At 44.4% G+C, this 21,738-nt stretch overlaps 1 protein-coding gene across 2 annotated transcripts in view; it reads left to right on the top strand.

Moving 5' to 3' along the window:
* Positions 1–21,738, top strand: part of BANP (BTG3 associated nuclear protein) — a 303,313-nt gene that overhangs the window by 172,099 nt on the left and 109,476 nt on the right. For both annotated transcript variants that reach the window (XM_075576425.1, XM_075576423.1), the window contains 2 exons: positions 840–902; positions 2,429–2,473. In XM_075576425.1, the coding sequence (XP_075432540.1) occupies positions 840–902; positions 2,429–2,473 (108 nt within the window). The remainder of the gene's footprint in view (positions 1–839; positions 903–2,428; positions 2,474–21,738) is intronic.

Raw genomic sequence — 21,738 nt, 5'->3', positions numbered from 1 at the left:
GGAAGGGGCACTGAGAGTGCCCTACAAATCCTGCATTCCTTCTATAAAGTTACACTTGACCCATACTGATGAGCCAAAATGCTTGTTCCTTAATCATTGTAATGTAGTTGAAACACTAATACAGATGACCAACTCTGGGGACACAAATTCCACAGCAGTGATTATACCAGAAATCGCCGGTGACGCCACGCAGCTTCAAAACAAAAAAATTAAATCCAATGAAAGTGCACATACCAGTAGCGACATAAGCGCTGCGACGAGCTGCAAAGCTTCTCTCTCATGAAGAGATTTGAGATTTTGTTTTTCACAGGCGACGGCCGCGTCACGTGATTTGCACGGCCAATAACAGTGCATCTTAAACAAACCAATCTGGCTATGTCTCCCTGCAGTTGCGCTACAAATCGCTTCTGTGTGTGCACATGTCGCCCGGCGACGTCACCGAATCGCTCTGCAGCTTCTGGTATAATTGAGGCCTTGCTTCTTCCTGTGTGCTGTACTGACTGTGCTGGAGCCGTCAGCATCGTCACTTGCCATCTCTGTAATGTTGGAGTGTTGGGACTACCTCTACGTTCCATTTTCTTTAAGGAGAAGGGGTTATTGAGGGTGTAAAGTGACACACGTACACAATATCATTATATATCGCCTTACATGATTTCACTTGAACTGCTGCTTCCAACACTGGACTTGATTCTTGGGGATGTATTGTATAATGTGATTCACGGTTCACACTTTAGTGAAAACACCCACAAGAACCTCACTGTCTCTCTTTTTATTTTTGCAAAGTATCTTTCCTTGTTTAGTTGGCTCTTCTCATTCTTTCCCCCCTGTGTTGTCTGCAGGGACACCTCCACATAGCACAGGTACCACAAGGAGAGCAGGTCCAGATAACACAGGACAGCGAGGTAAGCTTTATGAACCAGCACATTTAAACACCTGACCGAAACCATTGGTCAGAAGTATTACACACAAAAAGGGGAAGTGCTCTAACAGTTTTCTGTAATGGGATGTACTGTATTTGTGTCAACGCATGTTTGAGTGATTCTTCTAAATGTCTTTGCTTCTCACCCTGAGCAGAAAACTGAACCCGTTTGTATAGTATCCTGGAAACTTGGGTTTCCCAGAGCGAAAAAATAAATTTACTTCGGAAACACCCTCCCCGCCCCCCACTGGTTCATATTATGGGAAGGGGGGAAATTACTTAATAGGTGGGATTGCAGCTTTAACAATTGCATATATTTCTGATATATTTACACAAGTACAGCAGGGCCCCACACATACGCGGGTTCCGTTCCAGGCCGCCAGCGGAAATTGCCGAAAAGCGGTACATAGCATTTGCTATGTCCACCGGCGATTTCCCGTCTGTCCTACCTCATATGCTGTCCCAGAGTGCCCCCTTCTGCGCATACGTGGACTCGGCGGCTCCCTTCTGCGGATACGCTGACTCGGCGGCCTCCCTTCTGCGCATACGCGGACTCGGCGGCCCCCTTCTGAGCATACGCGGACTCGGCGGGCCCCCCTTCTGCGCATACGCGGACTCGGCGGCCTCCCTTCTGCGCATACGCGGACTCGGCGGCCCCCCTTCTGCGCATGCGCGGGCCCGGCGCCCACTCTTCTGCTCATGCACGGAGTCGCGCCCCCCTTCGCAGTACCGCCGTGTTGGCGGATCACCGAGAAGCGGAACGCAGAGAAGCTGGGCCCTACTGTACTGTGTGTCTGTGTTCTGTACACAGGTTTTAAGAACGGAATTTACTAAGCAATGTCACAATGTGTAACATAGTCAAGTGCTTTTTGCAACAACAATGTTCATTGCTAACTGGGACTTCACCATCAACTTCATTTACAACTCTTCAAAATGTTGCAGTATAGGAAAGCGCTCATAATTAACTCCACCCTTGGATTCAGATACTGTAGACACACAGCTATTTTCTCATTAGATTTATGTTTAACTTGGAAGCTACATTCAGTAGTTGATACCTTTGGGGGCAAAAGCCCTCCGTCAAAGATCAGTGCAAAAGAGACATTCTTTTCACATGCTTAATAATTTTTGTCCACATGCAAAATGAAAGATTGTTGAAGGAATGATACATCTCGGGGTCTGTGTCATAAAATTCTGTTCTAATGTTCTTACAATAATCAACTTTTTCCCCAGTGGGGGGGAACAAAATGAAACACACGGGATTTACAAACTCTGCACATACCAAAAGCCTCCGACTGTGGTTAAGTATTTTAAACACAGAAGCACATGTAGACACGTTTTATTGCCAAAAAATGGCAAAAGTTATGAATAATTTTCTGGGTTAATAGACTTCCTTAAGTAAACTGAAATAAAAGACACTATGAGCGGTTTAGAAACAGTCTTTGCTTCCCTAAGAAAGGGCTTCTCGTTAAGTTAAGCGTATTAACTGTTGTTTTGTATTTTCTTTTCTAGGGTAACTTGCAGATTCATCAGGTCCACGTGGGTCAGGATGGGCAGGTAATACTGTACTACTAATATCTAGCCATCATTGTGTTACAATGAATTTGTCACATGTTTTTCTGAATGATCTGTTGTAGCTGAACTCTGATTTCATCTCTGAGGACGGGACTATGAACAAATCTGTAACCACAAACAAAATACTTTGCACAGCGTCTACAACACAGGTGGATGCATCTTCACTGTGTACATAATACTGTATCTTTTCTTTTACAGTGCAGTTGCTACTGTGAATCAGGTAGGTTCTCTCTCTATGCTATAAATGAGGTATATTTTATAGTATAGAGAGACTTCTCGGTTACATGCTTATGCTACCATATTTAAAGGTCAAAATGAGATTCCATTAGTGGGTACGCTTACCTCAGGGGGGTTACACAGGTTACCCCTGGGTCAATCCTAATTCTAGCCTTCAACACATTGCAGCTAGATAAGATACCAACATCTACCACTACGTAGCTCATTTATTTAAGACAGGTATACTTCCTTCCTTACACAGTACAGCTGTACCTAGACAGGACAGCAATACTTCACTTTCCTTTTATTGTTCCTGGAAGCTGTAACACTTTTACCCCTGTATATACACATTTTGATTTATTGATTTACTGTATATTTCTACATTTGTACTTGGAATCCTACCTTGGCGTTTTATACTTTATGAATTAAAAGTAAATTTTTATCCCAGCTCCATTACCCAATTATTTGACTGAGTGCAGTATAAAGTGCTTTCCTCCTTAGTTTCTTTATACCTTTATCCCTGTTCTTGCACCGTCAATCAGTACACTACTACTTCTACTCCTTTCAACCACCCCCTAGCTGAGCGACGAGTATTTCTCTTACGTCTTATAATCAGTTGCTTCTGTGTACTCATCTTTGGGGAACTAGTCTCTGTCACATAGCCCTAACCGTTTCATTTCGGTCGCCGGATGTGCTGGGAGATGAACATAAGTTGCCCAAAGCCGTAAGGAGCTTGACAATGACATTACCAATAGATCACACCTTCTCCCCATGCTGGCTTCATGCCCTGCAAAGAATTGCACTGCGACAGGTCACAGGCCCTCTGGGAGTAAAAAAAGCATAGTGTTTGGACCTAATAAACGTAATAAAAAAAGCTGTGTGTGCTGTGCACGCGCATAGTAAGTGAAACTTCTTTGACTTTTGTCACAGAAATTGTGTTTGTGATGTTTTAATTAAAAATCAAAATACAATTTCTTTGACAAAACGCAAATAAATTTGGACTTAGAATGTGCGTGCTCGGCACACATCCCCTGTATTTGCTATTTGCACTAAGCGTGAATTCCTCGTGTGTGTGTGTGACTGTGTGTGTGCGTGTGACTGTGTGCGTGTGACTGTGTGTGTGTGCGTGTGACTGTGTGTGTGTGCGTGTTACTGTGTGTGTGTGCGCGTGTGACTGTGTGTGTGCGCGTGTGACTGTGTGTGTGTGCGCGTGACTGTGTGTGTGTGCGCGTGACTGTGTGTGTGTGCGCGTGACTGTGTGTGTGTGCACGTGACTGTGTGTGTGTGCGTGTGTGATGTATGCGCACCCATCCTGCACCTCGCATATGCCCCTGCACCTCGCATATGCCCCTGCACCTTGCATCACCCCCCTGCACCTCGCATCACCCCCCTGCACCTCGCATCACCCCCCTGCACCTCGCATCACCCCCCTGCACCTCGCATCACCCCCCTGCACCTCGCATCACCCTCCTGCACCTCGCATCACCCTCCTGCACCTCGCATCACCCTCCTGCACCTCGCATCACCCCCCTGCACATCGCATCAAACCCCTGCACCTCGCATCAACCCCCTGCACCTCACATCACCCCCCTGCACCTCACATCATCTCCCTGCACCTCACATCACCCCCCTGCACCTCACATCTCCTCCCTGCACCTTACATCATCTCCCTGCACCTCACATCATCTCCCTGCACTTCACATCACCCCCCTGCACCTCACATCACCCCCCTGCACCTTACATCACCCCCTGCACCTCACATCACCTCCCTGCACCTCACATCACCCCCCTCCACCTCACATCACCCCCCTCCACCTCACATCACCCCCCCACCTCACATCACCCCCCCTGCACCTCACATCACCCCCCCTGCATCTCACATCACCCCCCTTCACCTCCTCACATCACCCCCCTTCACCTCCTCACATCACCCCCCTTCACCTCCTCACATCAAACCCCCTTCACCTCCTCACATCACCCCCCTTCACCTCCTCACCTGCACCTCCCCTCACCCCCGATCACCCCCTGCACCTGCGAGCACGGCGGCAGAGCAGTGTGGTAGGAGGGATGGGCACAGGTTGTGTTGCCCCGCAGTGCCGGGGATCAGGGCAGGGAGGACGGCACATACGGCGAGGAGGCCCATGTGAGTGTGACGCCCCTCCCCCCCCCCCCCCGGGGAAGAACACCATGATGCCGGTGGGGGGTTGTGGGGGGAGGAATAGAGGGGGTAATTGGGGGGAGAGGGGTGGGGGAAGGTTGAGACGCGGCCGCACCGGGCCCGCCGTATGCGTGGGAAGCGGCGCGCTCAAACCCCCCCGCTTCCCACGTTACCCGAGCAGGAGCCAGGAGCGCACTATAATGTCTGTGCGCGCATGCGCGGCACATGCTGACAGCGCAGCGGCCGTCATGATCCCGGGGTTCCTCTCCTCCTCCAGCACCGGCGGCACTCAGTCAGCGGGACTCGGGGAAGGGGAAGCAAGAGGGAGGAGAGAGGCTGAGCAGCGGCTCCTCCTCTCACAGCCGGAGGACTTGCGGGGCTTCCGCCATCTTGGTACACCCACAGTACCGGAAGCTCTGCGCACGTCTAGGGGTAACGGAGGCCGTTTGGAGCGGCGCCGCCGCCGCTTGTCACAGCGGGTGGGGGGGGTGGGTGTTGGGGGGGGGGTTGTGGCCGCCGTTTGGAGCGGCGCCGCCGCCGCATATCACAGCAGGCGTGGGGGGGGGAGGGGGAGTCACGTCACTTCCGTTTCATTTTCGTCTCCTTCGCTCCAGTTTTGCCCCATGAGAATAGGTGCCACTAAAGAAGTTTCACTTCAATAACTTTGAGACAATGCCTTTTAAAGTGATACTTCCATCATCTACAGTACATTCCGCAGTTGTACTTACATTGTTCTTTTAAATGTTATGCTAAAGTAACATTGTGGCACACAGTCTAAGGACTTTCTAAGGGTGAAGGAAGGTCCAAGTTTGTTTTAATCACTTAAACGTAGTGGCTATTGGCAAACTTAGCAATATGAACCTTATGGAATGAAAAGGAGCATAAATAAGACCTGATGCTAAGCCCCATTCTAATGTCTCATATCGCACTTTTGCTTATACAGCAGAACACCCAGAACTATGTGCAAGTCGATGGTTTGTGATGTCAGAATGGAACAGAATAGCAAAATATTTTGGCCTTTTTCCAGAGCCCAGAAAATGCACCAAATCAGACACAGGCAAACAGTAGAACATTGTGGACTCCAAGTAGTCAAACACAAGAGCAGCTTTAATCCGTTAATACCGCTTATCTGTGAAACGCATGCTGACCTTTTCCAGGCTGATGGTTGAATATGAAATCCTGCGGAGGCTGGTAATATTAGCTCGGTGCGCACGGGGGAATGCCAGCTTTATTCTTTTTGTTTTCTCTTCCTTCTCTTCTTTTGAGGTTTGCGTCTCTGGTAGTCGCATTGACTTTAATTTTGATCTTGTTTTTCTGGCACGAGTAGCGGTGGAACGGAGCAGGGCTGTGCCAAAAGAATCCTTTCTCTATACACATGGGTTCCATTAGCTCCTTGTGTTTTATGTTACACTCCATGAAACTGTAAAAATGATTAGGGTTCCTCAGATTAATACAACCAAATAAAAAATGTTCTCAGGCATTCAGTTCATGGAGAAAGTAAAATTATATTCTTTTAACCCTGGCTTTTAAGTGTGAATAGGTATCACAGGTTTCCACTTCATATAGTATCGTATATACTCTCTGATTTAACTGCTTTTGAGGACTGTCAAACTAATTTAAGGCAGGGTCTATCAAAAATACGGTCTGTGGACCTCTGGTGGTCCCAAAGAGTTTAGTGGTGGTCCCTGCAAGCCTTCAAGATTAATTCCAGACGCCTCTCTCATGCAGTCTTTCTTCCAGCATACTTTTGCTAACGAATGTTCTGTGAGAGGCGTTAGATTGATGTCTTGTATTTCCAGTGCTCACATTATACAGGTGCGTGTCACTGAGGTATCCCACTTTTGCAGTAAGTTACTTCAGCTCCCATTTGGTAAGGCAGGCAGGTTGCGTGAACTTCATCACTACTGCAAAGAACGTGTGAATTTCACTTTGCCTCTCGTTTCCCGTTGGGTGGTTAATTGTTCTGTGTCTTTAGAGAGTGGCAGTGAGGATGCAGAAGGGGGTGATAAGCTGATATCATTCCATTTACAACTAACTTTTTTTTTTCTCGTCTGAAACTAAATTGGGAACGGACTATTTAAAGGATAATATTATATACTAATGATTTTAAATTCTGCTAGTCACGATGGAGGAGGAGGGGAAGTGTAAGGAGCTGAAGGTTGATGTCAGCACAAATAATAATACATTGGAATATGTTATCAAATGTTTGCAAGAGTAAATATACCTTTAATACTTATACATATTATACATGATTGCTGTGCCTTTTTTATTTCATCTATTTACTTCAATAATTAAATAACTATTATAATAATTATTTATTTAGAAAATGTTTTACCAGAAAGTAATACATAGAGAATTACCTCTCGTTTTCAAGTATGTCCTGGGCACAGAGTTATTAGGACAAATACATGGTTACAAATACACAGTTACATTGTGATTTGGGTTATACATTATATATAAGACATTGCATGCACAGTTAAAGATAATATATATTATAGACGTATATAAAAGTTACAGACCAAATTAAAATTTGAGACAGCTTTAGTTTTGAAAGAATTTAGACTGCAAAATTCTGCAAAGAGGATAAGTTGTGCCATCAAACTAACCTTATTCGTTTCTTTCAGGAAGTTAGTAGGGATTTAGACCAGGGTAAAGCAGTTGAGGTGGTCTACTTAGATTTTGCAAAGGCTTTTGATACAGTTCCACACAAGAGGTTAGTGTACAACATAAAGGACATTGGTCTGGGTGAAAATATTTGCACCTGGATTGAAAATTGGTTGACGAATAGACAACAGAGAGGTGTAATAAATTGAACTTTTTCAGGTTGATCTAAAGTGAAGTACATCAAGGATCGGTACTGCGACCACTGCTTTTTAACTAACTCATTAATGACGTTGAGGTTGACATAGAGAGCAAAGTCTCCAGCTTTGCTGATGATATTAAATTGTGTTAGGTAGTAAAATCAGACCAAAATGTAATTTCTCTATTGAAGGACTTCGATAAACTGGAAACTTGGGCAGGTGCATGGCAAATTAGGTTTAATACAGATACATGAATGGTTATGCATTTGAGAAGCAAAATTAGGTCAATCATTGATGGAAAATAATTTAGGAATGGTTGTAGACACCGGGCAATAGTGCACAGTGTCAGGCAGTAGCTACAAAGGCAAATAAGATATTATCTTGCATGAAACGGGATATGGATGGAAGGGAAGAAAGCATTTATTTTGCCACTGTATAAATCCATAGTACAACCACACCTTAAATATGTACAGTTTTGGGCACCACTCCATAAAAAAAATTATGGAACTAGAAAATGAGATGTATGAGGAAAGACTAGCTAAATGAGATTTAGCTATGAGGTGTCTAAGAGGGAAAATGTGAACTATATACAAATATATTCAGGGTCTATAGAAGGAACTTTGGATAGTACAAACAACACATGGTCATTCCTTAAGATTTGAGGCAAGGAGATGCCACCATTGACAAAGGGAAAGGGTTCTTTACAGTTAAGGGCAGTGTAAAATCCTTTACCCATGGAGGCTGTGATGGCAGATACGATGGATATCTTTAAGAAAAGGTTAGACATTATTAGAAAGGTATACCATATAAGTAAACATAGGAAGGATTTTGATCCAGGAAGAAATCTGATTGCCAGTATTGGAGTCAGGAGGGAATTTATTTTTCCCCGTATGAGACATCATTGAATAATGTTTCCCTGGGGTTGTGTGTTTGCCTTCCTCTGGAACAATATTCTGTAAATACAAATACAGGCTAAGTATCTGTCGTCTACATTTAACATAGGTTAGACTTGATAACATATGTCTTTTTTCAACTTTGTAACTGTGTATAAAGAAAATATGTCTAATTTGTTTGCCAATATGTTTGTCATAGAAACGGCTGTCAGCGTATCTCTGATTAGACTCAGCCAAAAGACAGTGTGTGTGTTTTATAAGAAAATACTAAGAATTATCTGTTGGAAAGTTATTTTTTTTTAATCTTGGTTGCAGCTGAAACATGTAAGCAGTTAATGCATCTTCCCACTTTAGGCAGGCGCTCTGGAAGAACTACATGGACTTAAAGCAACATTTGCACAATTTGAGATAACATTAAAGTATCATATAAATCATCACTAAGTCCGCCTACGGAGGGGGAGGTGGGGGGGAGAGCGTGAGGACAGACGTCCCGGTCCCGGCAGATGAAGAGGCTAGGCCGTTCAAACTGGAAATTAGGCTCCGTATCCTGGTGTCGGCTGGCCATGCCTCCCTCATCTGCTGGTGCCAGGCTCCCCCTTCCTCAACCTGAATGGGCACAATCGGCACCGCAACCTCGCTCGACTAGTGTCGGCCAGGGACCCACGTCAGGGCTTCAATGCTGGGCTCCTGGAAACCTGTCCGTGGGCCTGGTCATCACAGATAAATAAATTATGAGACCCAAATATTAGCTGGATTATATTAATCATATGGTATAAATAATGTTTTAAGTCAATGGCTTCTTAGCATGAAATCTGCTTGGTTTGGCCCAGTACTGTTCTTCTTGCCTTTGTACAATTCCAGCACATTGCACGACATCTACACATTAGTAAACATGGGAACGATGTTGATCCAGGAAGAAATCTGATTGCCAGCATTTATTTTCCCCTTATGAAATATCATTAGATAATGTGTCACTGTGGGTTGGTTTGTCTTCCTCGGGATCAAAATACTGTAGATACAAATATAAGATGAGTATCTGTCGTCTAAATTTAACATAGGTTGAGCTCGATGGACATGTCTCTTTTTTTCAAGAGTATCCTCAAGTGACCGATTCCAGTGGACAATGTAGGGGAACTAGTTGAAAGGTCTAATAGTATTCTCTTTTAACAGTAAGTTGCGTGGTTTAAAAAGAGTTTGACAATATCCCTTTAACAGCAACTGTTGGAGATTTAAAAATAGCAACCTACAATGAGTGATTTCTATGCAGGGTTTATGTGCAGCTAGCTTTGATGTCAAACGAAAACCACAAGACTCGCTGTTGTTTTAAGTTTGGCAGTGAGATTATATTCAGCGCTCGATAGCTTTTATAGCAAAGAAAAGAAGTATTAAGAAAACATTTCAACTACATTGTATTGCTGGACCTATGAGGTATCAATTCTGATCATGTCATGTTCATAAGCTGGATTTGTTACTGTATCTATATGTTTCAGCTGCTTGTCTGTTATCCCAGCGGTGCGCAAAGTGGGGGGCGCTGGATTTGTTTGAGGGGGGTGCTGGAGGTTGCAGAGGCCCGCGCTCTTCCCCGAGACATTTAAATGAAATGCCGGGGGATCGCGTGAGGCCTCTGCAACTCAGTCACCGGGATTCTGCAGAGCTGGGAAGATGAGTTGCTTTGACAACGCGGCATCAAATGACGCCTCGGAGTCATGCGGAGTGACGTCACACGTCAGTCTCCATGCCACGTGACCCCGTGGCGTCATCTGACGCCGCCAAACAAGGTGAGGCGGGGGGCCGAAAGTGAGAGGAAGCAGGCAGGTGGGCGCAGCTAAAAAAGTTTGCACTCCCCCTGTGTTATCCGCAGCCAGCAGTGTTATACCTCTCTCCTGCCTTGAAAATTAACATACTGCAAAAACAATAACACTGAGTATGACCGCACCGATCCAACAATCAATATCCTTATTTACTGATGTGTCCTTTCATCAGATTCCTTCCTCATTAAGAGTGGGAAGTTGTAACTGTCTGATACATGGTGGGTGGATAGCACTTCGGTTTGGCAGATTTAAGATGGTTATAACTCGGCATCAGAAGCAGCAGTTTAAAAAGAAAAAAATGTGTTTGCAAATATGTCCAGTTATCCTGATTCCAATCTTTTTATTTGACTCCATTAGTAATTATTATACGATTTTATATAAAAGAAAAAAAATACCTGGACTTGTTAAACATATAGGCAAATATTGACTAATTAGTACCATTCCATTAGAAACCATCCGATACTGGTACCCTAGGCGCATTTAAGAGAAGGTTGCCGGGAGGTGTCTCATGGAACAGTACCACTTAATAATCCATTGTGTCTTTCTTACGGATAGAGTATAACATTGTAGTCATTCCAGAGTTCTTTTTTCATGCCAAAATTATACACTATAAGTATGTATGCTTTATTTAGGGCTTCAGGGCAAACAATTGTGAATGTAGTAACACAGATATATAAGAGAGAGAAGAGAATTATGATCATTGGGGAAAAGATGACCTGTTTTTAAGGTGGATACTGTACTTCAGTTGGCTACACTTGCTTAAATACCCAACATGTTTTCACTCAGTAGTTGAAGTGCGATGTTATTAAATGGAAATGTCCTACTTTTATGCTTCCTAAACCTATACTTCTTTCTTAAAGAAGCGCCACTCCCCGACCCTCCTTTCTCTACCAGGACCATGTTAATTTCAGCTCCGGTGACTTACTGGTACCCGTAATACTTAGCGGTAAAGGTAGTGCTGCTACTTCATGGTCTTTAAATCCCCCTGCGTCACGCTGGCCAATAGGAAGACTTTGCGGTTTTGTATTGGCTGGCCAGACGCTGTAGGTTTAAACGGACATTTTGTTCTAAACACATAAAGGGGAGAAGTGCTTCAGACATAAAATTAACATTTAGGAAAAGAGGTGAGAGGTAGGAAGGCTAGACAGCAGGAGGTTACAGTAGTCGAGAAGGGAGAGAATGAGGGTCTGTGTCGGAGTTTTAGCAGTCGAGTAACAGAGGAAAGGGCGTATTTTGTAATGCTGTGGAGGAAAAAGCAACAGGTTTGAGCTACCTTTTGAATGTGAGAGGAGAATGTGAGAGAGGAGTCGAGTGTGACCCCTGGGCAGCGTGCTTTGGGCTACTGGGTGAATGATAGTAGTTCCAGCAGTAATGTGGACGGAGGTAGTAGGGCCAGGTTTGGGAGGAAGTATGAGGAGCTCTGTTTTTGCCATGTTAAGTTTAAGTCGGTGGAGGGCCATCCAGGATGAAATCGTAGCGAGACAATCAGTCCCTGCGTCATCACAGGTGCGTCAATCAGTCCCTGCGTCATCACAGGTGCGTCAATCAGTCCCTGCGTCATCACAGGTGCGTCAATCAGTCCCTGCGTCATCACAGGTGCGTCAATCAGTCCCTGCGTCATCACAGGTGCGTTAATCAGTCCCTGCGTCATCACAGGTGCGTCAATCAGTCCCTGCGTCATCACAGGTGCGTCAAGCAGTCCCTGCTTCATCACAGGTGGCTCAATCAGAGGCTCAGTCTTTGACTGTAGCAGGGATATCCTTAAAACCTGACCTGTTGGGGTGGACTGGAGTTGCCCACCCCTGCTCTAATAGCACTTTAAAGCAGCAATACCCCCCTCCCCCCATGCTTTTCCTAATCTCTAGTTTCTGATGTTACCATGGTAACCTCCCAGACACTTAATATTTCAAACGCGTACACCTCCTAAACGAATCATCAGATTAAAAAAAAAAAAAAAAACAGCTGTGGAAACAAAAAGACGAGGTTTCTTTATAAGTGAAAGATAGTCAAACTATGAAAAGTTACCATTCCATCGCACAATTGGGACAGATGGAATTCTCTAACTGATGCACAATGAGACTGGTACAGCTGCATGCTTGTTCTTTTTGTCCAGTAGAGGGCAGTAAAAGGTAGATCTGAGTGATAAATACAGCTGAGATTGCTGGAGAGAAGCTCACTGTACTGCTTTGTGTCGCTACCTTTCTGTAATGTCACACTGCAGCAGGGGTGGCCACCCTGCTTCAGTTCAGTCTTTGCTGAAGCAGAGATATATTTAAAATCTGAGCTGTTTGTGGCCCTTGAAGACTGGAGTTGGCCGCCCTTTCACACACATAGACCGAAGCTGCAGTCCCATCTGGAACCTATGCAAGTGCTGAAACCACGTGAGACCACACAGCTCACATTCTTTTTCACGCTAATGAAATCATTGTTTCATAATTAAAAACGTAACCGCTTGCCAACTTTGGCGACTCAAGAGCCTAACGTCAACAAATACCATACCGTACAATACCGTACAATACAGCAGGGCTGCACAATCTTTTGTTCCTACGCCCCTGCCTTGTGTCCCTCTGTGCTCGCGCATCCCCCCCCCTTTGCTTAGTGCAGCGACAAATAACCCGCGCGGTCATGTGACCTACGGCGGCATTTGACACCGCGTTGCTATGACAACGCGCGTGTGACGTCACACTGCATGACTTGTGGCATCATTTGACACTTCCAGTTGAGGCTGCAGAGGCCTCACACGATCCCCGGGCATTTAATTTTAATGCCTTGGGGAAGAGCGTGGGGCCTCTGCAACCGTAGCGCCCCCCCTCCCCGAAAAATCTCACACCCCCCAGTTTGCGCACCACTGCAATACAGTATACAACACATACCGCTCATACCAAAGAGGATTTTAAGTTGTCTCTTACAGTGACAGCCATGGTTAACAGACCCCCAAATCTCATTTAACATAAGTATTCATTTCAAATAGAAAACTACTGGGGAATTGTATAAACGGGGAAGTGATCAAAGCAAACCAAATGCAAATGTGTGGGGGAAAAAAAAAATCTATTTGATAAGAGGGACTGTTTAAAGTATTAGTAGCCGTCTGTGAGTAGGGTTACTGGCTCTGCACTTCTTTAGCCCAGCTGTGCTAAAAAGCTGCGTAACACGGCAGGCAGATGCGTATAGGTCTCCATGAGTGACAACAAAAAAGACGCAGCGCACCAGAGTGAAAGGCAGAAGGTGTATTAAAAAACACGCAAACGTATATCACTAACTTACATTCAAGATATTAAAAATTAGCTCCATGTCGTCCCAGTGAGAGCAGAATGGTCCAAAGCTGTAATTCTGATGGGACCCAGTGCACCAGGACCCCCGAACACGCTGCTCGCAGCACTCGGGAGTTATGGAGATCACAGGGAAAAACTCAACAGCTGATTCACCGTTGAGACGTCCTACATGCGACAGCGCGCACGGATGCAGGGATGCAAGTACTCTCGCATCAAGCCTCTGAACCGCTGATCGGGAGTTTCCAGCGTCTCCTTGCTAACGCTTGCGTGATGATGCATGGTCGTGCGAAACGCGTTGAGGTCGTCACTGTCAATTGAATTGTCATCACGCAAAGAAACAAAACAAAGAAATGCACAAGATCACGAGACATAGAAATAAATATGGAAATACTTCACCCAACACCAGGATTGATGAAGAAATCAATAAAGAACTACACCACCTTGAGGAAGGTCCCATAGCGGGACTGAAACGTTGGTTATTTTGGTTGTCCCAGTACAATTCTTTGTTGATAATGATCTTAATGGTCTTCTTCATCGATCCTGGTGTTGGGTGAAGTCTCTCTCTCCTTTCTCTCTCCCCCCCCTCTCTCCCTCCCTCCCTCCTCTCTCCCTCCCTCCCCCCCTCTCTCAATGAGATGAGACTCCCAGGTGATCCTCACCTATTGAAACATGCTCATATGTATTGCGCTAACACAATCCACAGCGCAGTACAATGTGGGAGGGAAGACAATACAATTGTGTAACGAAAAATTTTCAAACATGAAACTGAGGGGGAAACTATGACCAATTCCACAAAGCCAATTTGAACACATTCGCGCATCTCGAGAAGGGAATTTGCACCCCTAAAAACAAAAATAAGGCAATATAGACCTAGGTTAACAAGAGTGTCCCCTTTAATTCCTCAAACCATTCATTTCCGCGCCAGCTGGTGAATGCATCTGAAAGGGCAGTTTTCCTAATTCAGCACATCTGCTTTGAATAATCAACAGAGGGAAACAAACAGAATTGTTAGAAGGAAAAAAAGGAACGAAAACGAGAAAGTAAACATGATGCAGCTGGAAATGCAAATCCTTTACCTTTGTTTTGAGAAGGGGAAACAGATAATTTAGGATCATTTATAGCGTGATTGTATTTTTACAAGCCTTGTTGAGATGTTCCAGAGTTAATCATTGTGTAAGCAATCAGTGCATGCACACACACACACACACACACACACACACACACACACACACACACACACACACACACACACACGTGAATTGGGGGTAACCTAATTCGTGGTTTTATTAGGGGGAAGGTAGGAGGTTTCTTGCTCCTTAGTTCTATGTAGAATCACATATATATATATTTTTTACTGGTTCAGTCTAAATTCACACCTAAGGGGGATAGGCCAAAAACGCCCATTGACTAGGATGGCAGTTTTCGTCCGATCAAACTCAGTCCTCAAGGGTCACCAACAGGTCAGGTTTCATTGAACGTTAAAACCTTGCAGTAACTATAACGGTGCTCTGAGGATCAGTGCTGTAAGGCTGCGGCCATGGATGGGGAGATGGCGTGGAGGCGCGCACGTGGCGCAATCACAATGCCTTAAGGCAATGATCGCAGCCATAGACCACGCGGGTGACAGCCTGAGGTGTGCAAGGAATCAGTTAAATTTTATTTCATGGCGCGACGGCCTGGTCACGTGAGCGGTTTGCCCAATGAGGACGAATTAGCTCCGTGACGACACGATCACGACCCCCGACACGCCTTCCCGTCACGTCAAGCCTGTCCGCAAAACACTCCAGCTAAAATGCGGGTGACGTCATGCACACGGACGCAAGCGTGCGGTCACCATGGACGCAACCTTAGAGGGAACGCCTTTCTGCATATCATTATCACTAACGTCCGTTATAATATAGCACGGGCTCGTTACGGCTGAAAACAGCACTTAGCGCATGGTTACCGAGCTTTGAAGATCCCCGATAGCACTTAATGAGATGTTAATTGAAGTTATCAGTCTTCTGAGGATATACCCCTTAGGGAGAGAGGAAATTCCTTAATACCTGAGATTATGCCTGTGGTAGCAGTCATAATCCCCTTTTCCCCTTTATATGTCCTGTACTTGGAGAAGGTTCAACATGACTCTATCATGATGTGCACGGATACCCAGCAAGCTCTAAAAAAAAAACAAATTACCACATAATATATATATATATATATGTATATATATATATGTATATATATATGTATAAAAGTGTCAATTGGATTGCTACTGGGCGTGGCTAAATGTATAGAACAAAAAACAAAGAAGCCCAAAGCTACATCCAATATGAAAAAAATATACAGTGAAATACCTATATATCTCTTGAAAAGGGGTAATTTAGTTTAACCCTTTGACCAAAGCATTTTAAGCCTGCAAGCCACTTCAAGGCATGACCAAATATTGCAGGTCCTAACACTAAGTGATTAAAATTCTTATTTACCCCTGTAGTTAGAGGAAGAATTATCGCATTGGATCTGTCACAACCAGCTGCATGAGAGAGAACTGCTCACTTGGAAAGTGGGGAGGAGCTAGCTTAAACCCTGGGATGGAGGAGCCACTAAGTTCCAAAACAGCTGAGATCAGCTGGACAAAAAAAATGACCACATAATATGTGTGTGTGTGTGTGTGTGTGTGTGTGTGTGTCAATTGGATTGTTACTGAGCGTGGCTAAATGTATACAACAAGAAACAAAGAAGCCCAAAGCTACATCCAATATGACAAAAATACACAATGAAATACCTATATATCTCTTGAAAAACGGGTCATTTCGTTAAACCATGCTTTGGCTCAATCAGTCGCTCAGTCATAATGACTGAGCCACCGGTGCTGATTCAGGGCTATCCTGAAAACCTGACCTGTTTGTGGCCCTTGAGGACTGGAGTAGCCCACCCCGGACCTAGGCGCTGGGTTACTGTTCTGCTTATGGCATACAGATGTAGCCAACTTTATTGCGCTAGCGGGGGGTGTTGCGGGACATAAACGACGCGCCAGCGGGACATGCAGCCATCATCTTGAATGAGCCGCACACAAAATTGTGGGGCTAACGCTGCTCTCTACCCGTGGGAGTGCGCCCGCGGCTGCGATGACGTCTGCTACATCTGTATATGTCTTTAAACCTCGGTAGCTAAAATGAAACGATTGTTTAGTTGTTTTTTTTTTGTATCCTTAATTCTCTTAAGTAAAGTAACAGACTGCCCCACACGGATTCCTACAGCATGCATACATTTAATCTCTGTCACTTAGGCTCTTTGTTTCTTAAAGTAGTCCTCTTGTTATTTATTTTTCTGATTTTCTTGGAGTAACTTGTCATATTGGATGTACAGTAACACTGGGGCTTTTTGTGTTTTGTTACATATATCCGAGTTGCACTTCTTTTCACACACATCTGTGTGGTGGGTTTGGGTTCTGAGCTTGCAGGGGCTGTGTGTGATTGCCAGGGTTGCCATCACTCCGGGTTTCACCCAGAGACTACGGGTTTGGGCTACGGTTTACCTGGTAAACCTCCGGGTGGTGGTGGCGGCAGCAGCACAGTTTCCCGGCATCTCCCCCTGCAACTACTGGAAATACGGCTGCACAGCGTCAAATGGTGCTGCGTTGCCATGCCTACGGGAACGCCATGTGACGCCTGTTGCCATGAAAACGAGCTGCTACGTGACATCACGCCATGCCACGTTATTATGGCAACTTGACGCCTTGTGACATCACGTAGCATCCCGTTGTCATGGCAACGCAGCGTCATTTGCCACCGCGCAGCCATATTGCAGAGAGTTGCAGGGGAGATGCCAGGAGGATGCCAGAGGTAAGTGTTATATATGTTGTATATAGAAATACATCTCCAGGTTGGCTTTCAGTCGACGGTGGCACCCTGGTGGTTGTAGATTTGAAGGTTTGTGACCCTCTACACTTAAGCTCACTCATCCCGCTTTTAAATAGCAGGTCTTATGATGCACCTGTGAATGACCTGTCTATAAAAACAGCTCTCCCTCCATTAGAGAGGTTAGGAGAGCTTTTTGCAGGTACCGCAGTGTCAGGACTTGCAGAGAGGGGGGGAAACCTTGGCGTGGTTTGCAAGCTTAAAATGCTTTGGCCAAAGAGTTTAACTAAAAGACATTCACTTATGAAAGAAAAAACAAATAAGTATGTAACTATATCATTTGTCATATTGGATGTAGTACTGAGGCTTTTTGTCTTTTGTTATTTACACAGAGTAGGGCAACTGTTGAAGTAATTTTGTAACCGTGATAGAGGAGTGTGTTGATGCACATATATTGGATTTTATAAGAATAACATCAGGCCTGATTACATATTTTCCATCAATTCATTATATTCATTGACTTGTCATTATTCACAAAGAAATGTCTTGGCACAGAGTAACTTCCCAGCAGCAGTCTATCGTAGAATACAGGAAAGCTCATATGTCCGTATTGAAGCCCTTGTGTGTTTCACTTAAAATGTATAAAATTAATTAGGTTATTTAATACAGGTTTGTTACACTTTGCAGCATTCTCATACACTAGCAAAGCCATATTAGAGGAGTGAGTGTCATTCTAGATCAGTGGTTTCCAAACTTTTTTTTATTATGGAACCCTATATTTGTATTGTGAAATTCTGCGGAACCCCAACCCCCTCTAATAGCGCGTCTGAGATCAGAGGCATTGTAAGGAACCCCAACCCTCTCTAATAGCGCGTCTGAGATCAGAGGCATTGTAAGGAACCCCAACCCTCTCTAATAGCGCGTCAGAGATCAGATGCATTGTAAGGAACCCCCAACCCTCTCTAATAGCGTGTCTGAGATCAGATGCATTGTAAATTCTTCTGTATGTAGTACAATTTTCAAATGACATGAAAATGGTACGGAACCCTTTAGGGATGTCTGCGGAACCCTGGTTGAAAAACACTTCTCTAGATTAGGGTCAACACCAGTCCTCAAGACCCCCTAACAGTTCAGTTTTTAAGGATATCCCTGATTCATCACAGGTGGCTCAACCAGAGGCTCAGTCTTTGACTGAGTCACTGATTGAGCCACCTGTGCTGAAGCTGGGATAGCCTTAAAACCTGACCTGTTGGGGGGTCTTGAGAACTGGAGTTGAGAACCCCTAATCTAGATAGCAGCGAGTTACTGCATGTGAGCCGTAAAGCAGTGCTGCAGTGTAAATACAGTGAGGACACTTACCTGCATATTTATTGTACTTATTTTATTAAATGTAATGACTTTGTAAATGTTGAAAGTCAGCTATGTGTTTTCCTATTATTATCCGCTGAAGAATTAAGGAAGAGGCTTGCTTTAAAAAGTAACATCTGAAAGGGATGAATTTGCCTTGAGAGCTGAATGCTTTTGTCTGGAAGGCGGCCTCTTGAGTATCGCTGATAGCAAGCAGAGGTCCCGGAACAGGTGCACTAAACTCTAACAGGAGCTGTAATGAGAAACGCGTTTCGGGATTGTACTGCTCCAGGTAATTGTTGGTGGTCCGTTTGTAAATTCAGTTCACATCAAACCCTTAAAAACACAGGGTTTGCTTTTAAAAGAGTTTACCATTTAAGAAATGTGACTAGTTTGCAGTGTGTGTATATAGGTATGCGTGTATATATATGGAAATATTATACAAGTGATATCTTGTGTTTGTGTATATATATATATATATATATATATATATATATATATATATATATATATAAACACTATACCTAGCCTACAGTACTTCCACTGCAGCAATTGATTCTGGGAAATGACAGGCAAATGGAAACACCATGTGTCACCTTTTGCCTGAAATCCATTTTTACATGAAACCCTTTATAAACAAATGCTCGCCATTCACACAGCTTTTAAGCACAGCATGGGTTTAGATGCAAAGCCAGTCAAACCCCTCACAGACAGCTGTTTCGACCTTTTGGGTCTCATAAGTGTACCAACCAACCAACCTGACATTGGTTGGCTGGCACACTGATATACATTTATATATGCACATACATACATGCATGCATACATACGCACCAAAGTAGTCATAGTACCTGCATAGGACACTATGTAATGTTTATTGTCCCATAACACAAACGGTCCCCCAGTGTTCTGCCAGATGGGCAGAAGAAGGTCTCTCTGGGGATCGAAATGTCGGGTAACCAGGCCCAGGTGAGTGCATTTTACCTACAGGCGAGTCTTTCCGGCGGTGGGGTGCGGCGACGTGGTGCGGCTTCTCCCGGCATTCTCCCATGTCACCCCTCCAACTCCCGTGAACATGACTGCGCGGCGTTAAATGATGCTGCGTTGCCATGCCAACTGGACGCTACGTGACGTTACGTGACGTCACGTTGCCATGACAATGTGACATCGATTGACTTTGCGTCGTCACGTAGCGACTCGTTGTCATGGCAATGCGGCGTGATTTGACGCTGCACGTCATGTTCACGGGAGTTGCAGGGGGAGACAGAGGAGAATGCCGGGAGGTGCCGCACCACGCCGCCGGTAAGACTCGCCTGCGGTAAAGTGAGAGGAGTAAGAAAAGGAGGGGGGTTACAGTACAGATTAAAGAAAATTTGGGGGGGGGGGAGAGCCTTTTTTTTCGGGTGAGTGGCATATTTTTTTCTAACATTTGCTGGGGATAAGAGCTTACAATCTATATATAACAGCATCATACACACACATTCAGGTGTGTGTGTGTGTGTGTGTGTGTGTGTGTGTGTGTGTGTGTGTGTGTGTGTGTGTGTGTGTGTGTGTGTGTGTCCAAAATAAAGTATAATTTAAAATTAGAAAATTTTCAAGTCTTTAATGCTACAATAAAAGTGTAACGTATCATATTGGCTGTCTATTATGTATAAGGATTTAGAAAGGCCGTCAAATAATATACGCCATGTACATTGAACATTGCAGTCCTCTTGCTAAGCTGTTCACCCAATATGCTGCTGGCCTTTCCAGCAGTGAACTGGTTACGAAAGCAGGGAGGAACAAGTCTGGACGGTGTTCAGATACATCTCACCAAAGGAACTTTGTGGACAGACAAAGACAAAAACATGCAATTTGGGGGCCGTAAATAAGACCAGTCCAGTCTTGGGAGACGTAGAGTTGGCGCTTGGAATGTGCAGGGGAAATAATCACTTATGACGCTGGTGTCATTCACAAAAGGTTTGGATTAGGTTTTAAGGACTGTAATACTAACTTGTGTTATCAGGTGATCAATATGTAACAAAGGAGATCAAAAGAGAAGGTGGTTCATATGGAACATAATCATATACTGTATGCACCCTCCGTTATAAATCACATCAAGGCAATATAGCATTTTCATAGTAGTAGTAATAGTTTATCTAAGCCATTTTTCATATATAGAAATCCCCTTTCCCTAAAAAACACACAAAAAAACACAATTTATAACTACGCTGGGTATTACTAAACCCTCTCAAACATCTAAAGCTGTTTCTGATGAGCAGTAGAAAGTGGGGATAAATTATTCCACAGTGCAACATGTCAATTTTCACAGGTGGGTGAACTTTTCCCCTTAAATATCAACTGTACAGGAATGTGTTTGTTGAAAGTGTCGTTTAGGTTTACTGTTTCTATCAATTAAAAATCCTATCAGTTTGTTAGAGGACAGCCAAGTTTTACAGAGCAGCTCTGTAGTCATCACCGGCAAAACTACGCTACATTTATGAAAACCATAAGCTTTTAAAAAAGCGCTTAATAATATATCTTGCTACGTATTGAAAAACCCTTGTCAGCAAGTGGCGATGATTTAAGGCAGCGTTTTTGGTACAGGCATTCCATAAATATGATGCGGGCTGGTTACAAAAACAAATCAAATACTGCAGTCCCAAAGATAACTCGTGGCCCAACCCTCCTGCTTCTCCAAGTGTATCGTGCACTCCAAGGCAAGCAGAGGCCTTCTCATTTATTTTGTACTGGAAAAATGCATGTTCGGACGCCTAATTTTACTTTGCGTGTGCTTGTTTGTTTGTTTTTCTAAAACTGCAGTGTCTATGCCAAAAGCGGTCACTGCTTATAACTTTCAAATGGATTTTTGCCACTGCCTACACCTTTGGTGGTCAGAGTCTCATTTTGGCCAGCACCCGTAAGCTGTATCCG

Source organism: Ascaphus truei, chromosome 19, assembly GCF_040206685.1.
Source record: "Ascaphus truei isolate aAscTru1 chromosome 19, aAscTru1.hap1, whole genome shotgun sequence".
In the NCBI taxonomy this organism is placed as follows: domain Eukaryota; kingdom Metazoa; phylum Chordata; class Amphibia; order Anura; family Ascaphidae; genus Ascaphus; species Ascaphus truei.
This window is presented reverse-complemented; position numbering and strand designations above follow the sequence as displayed.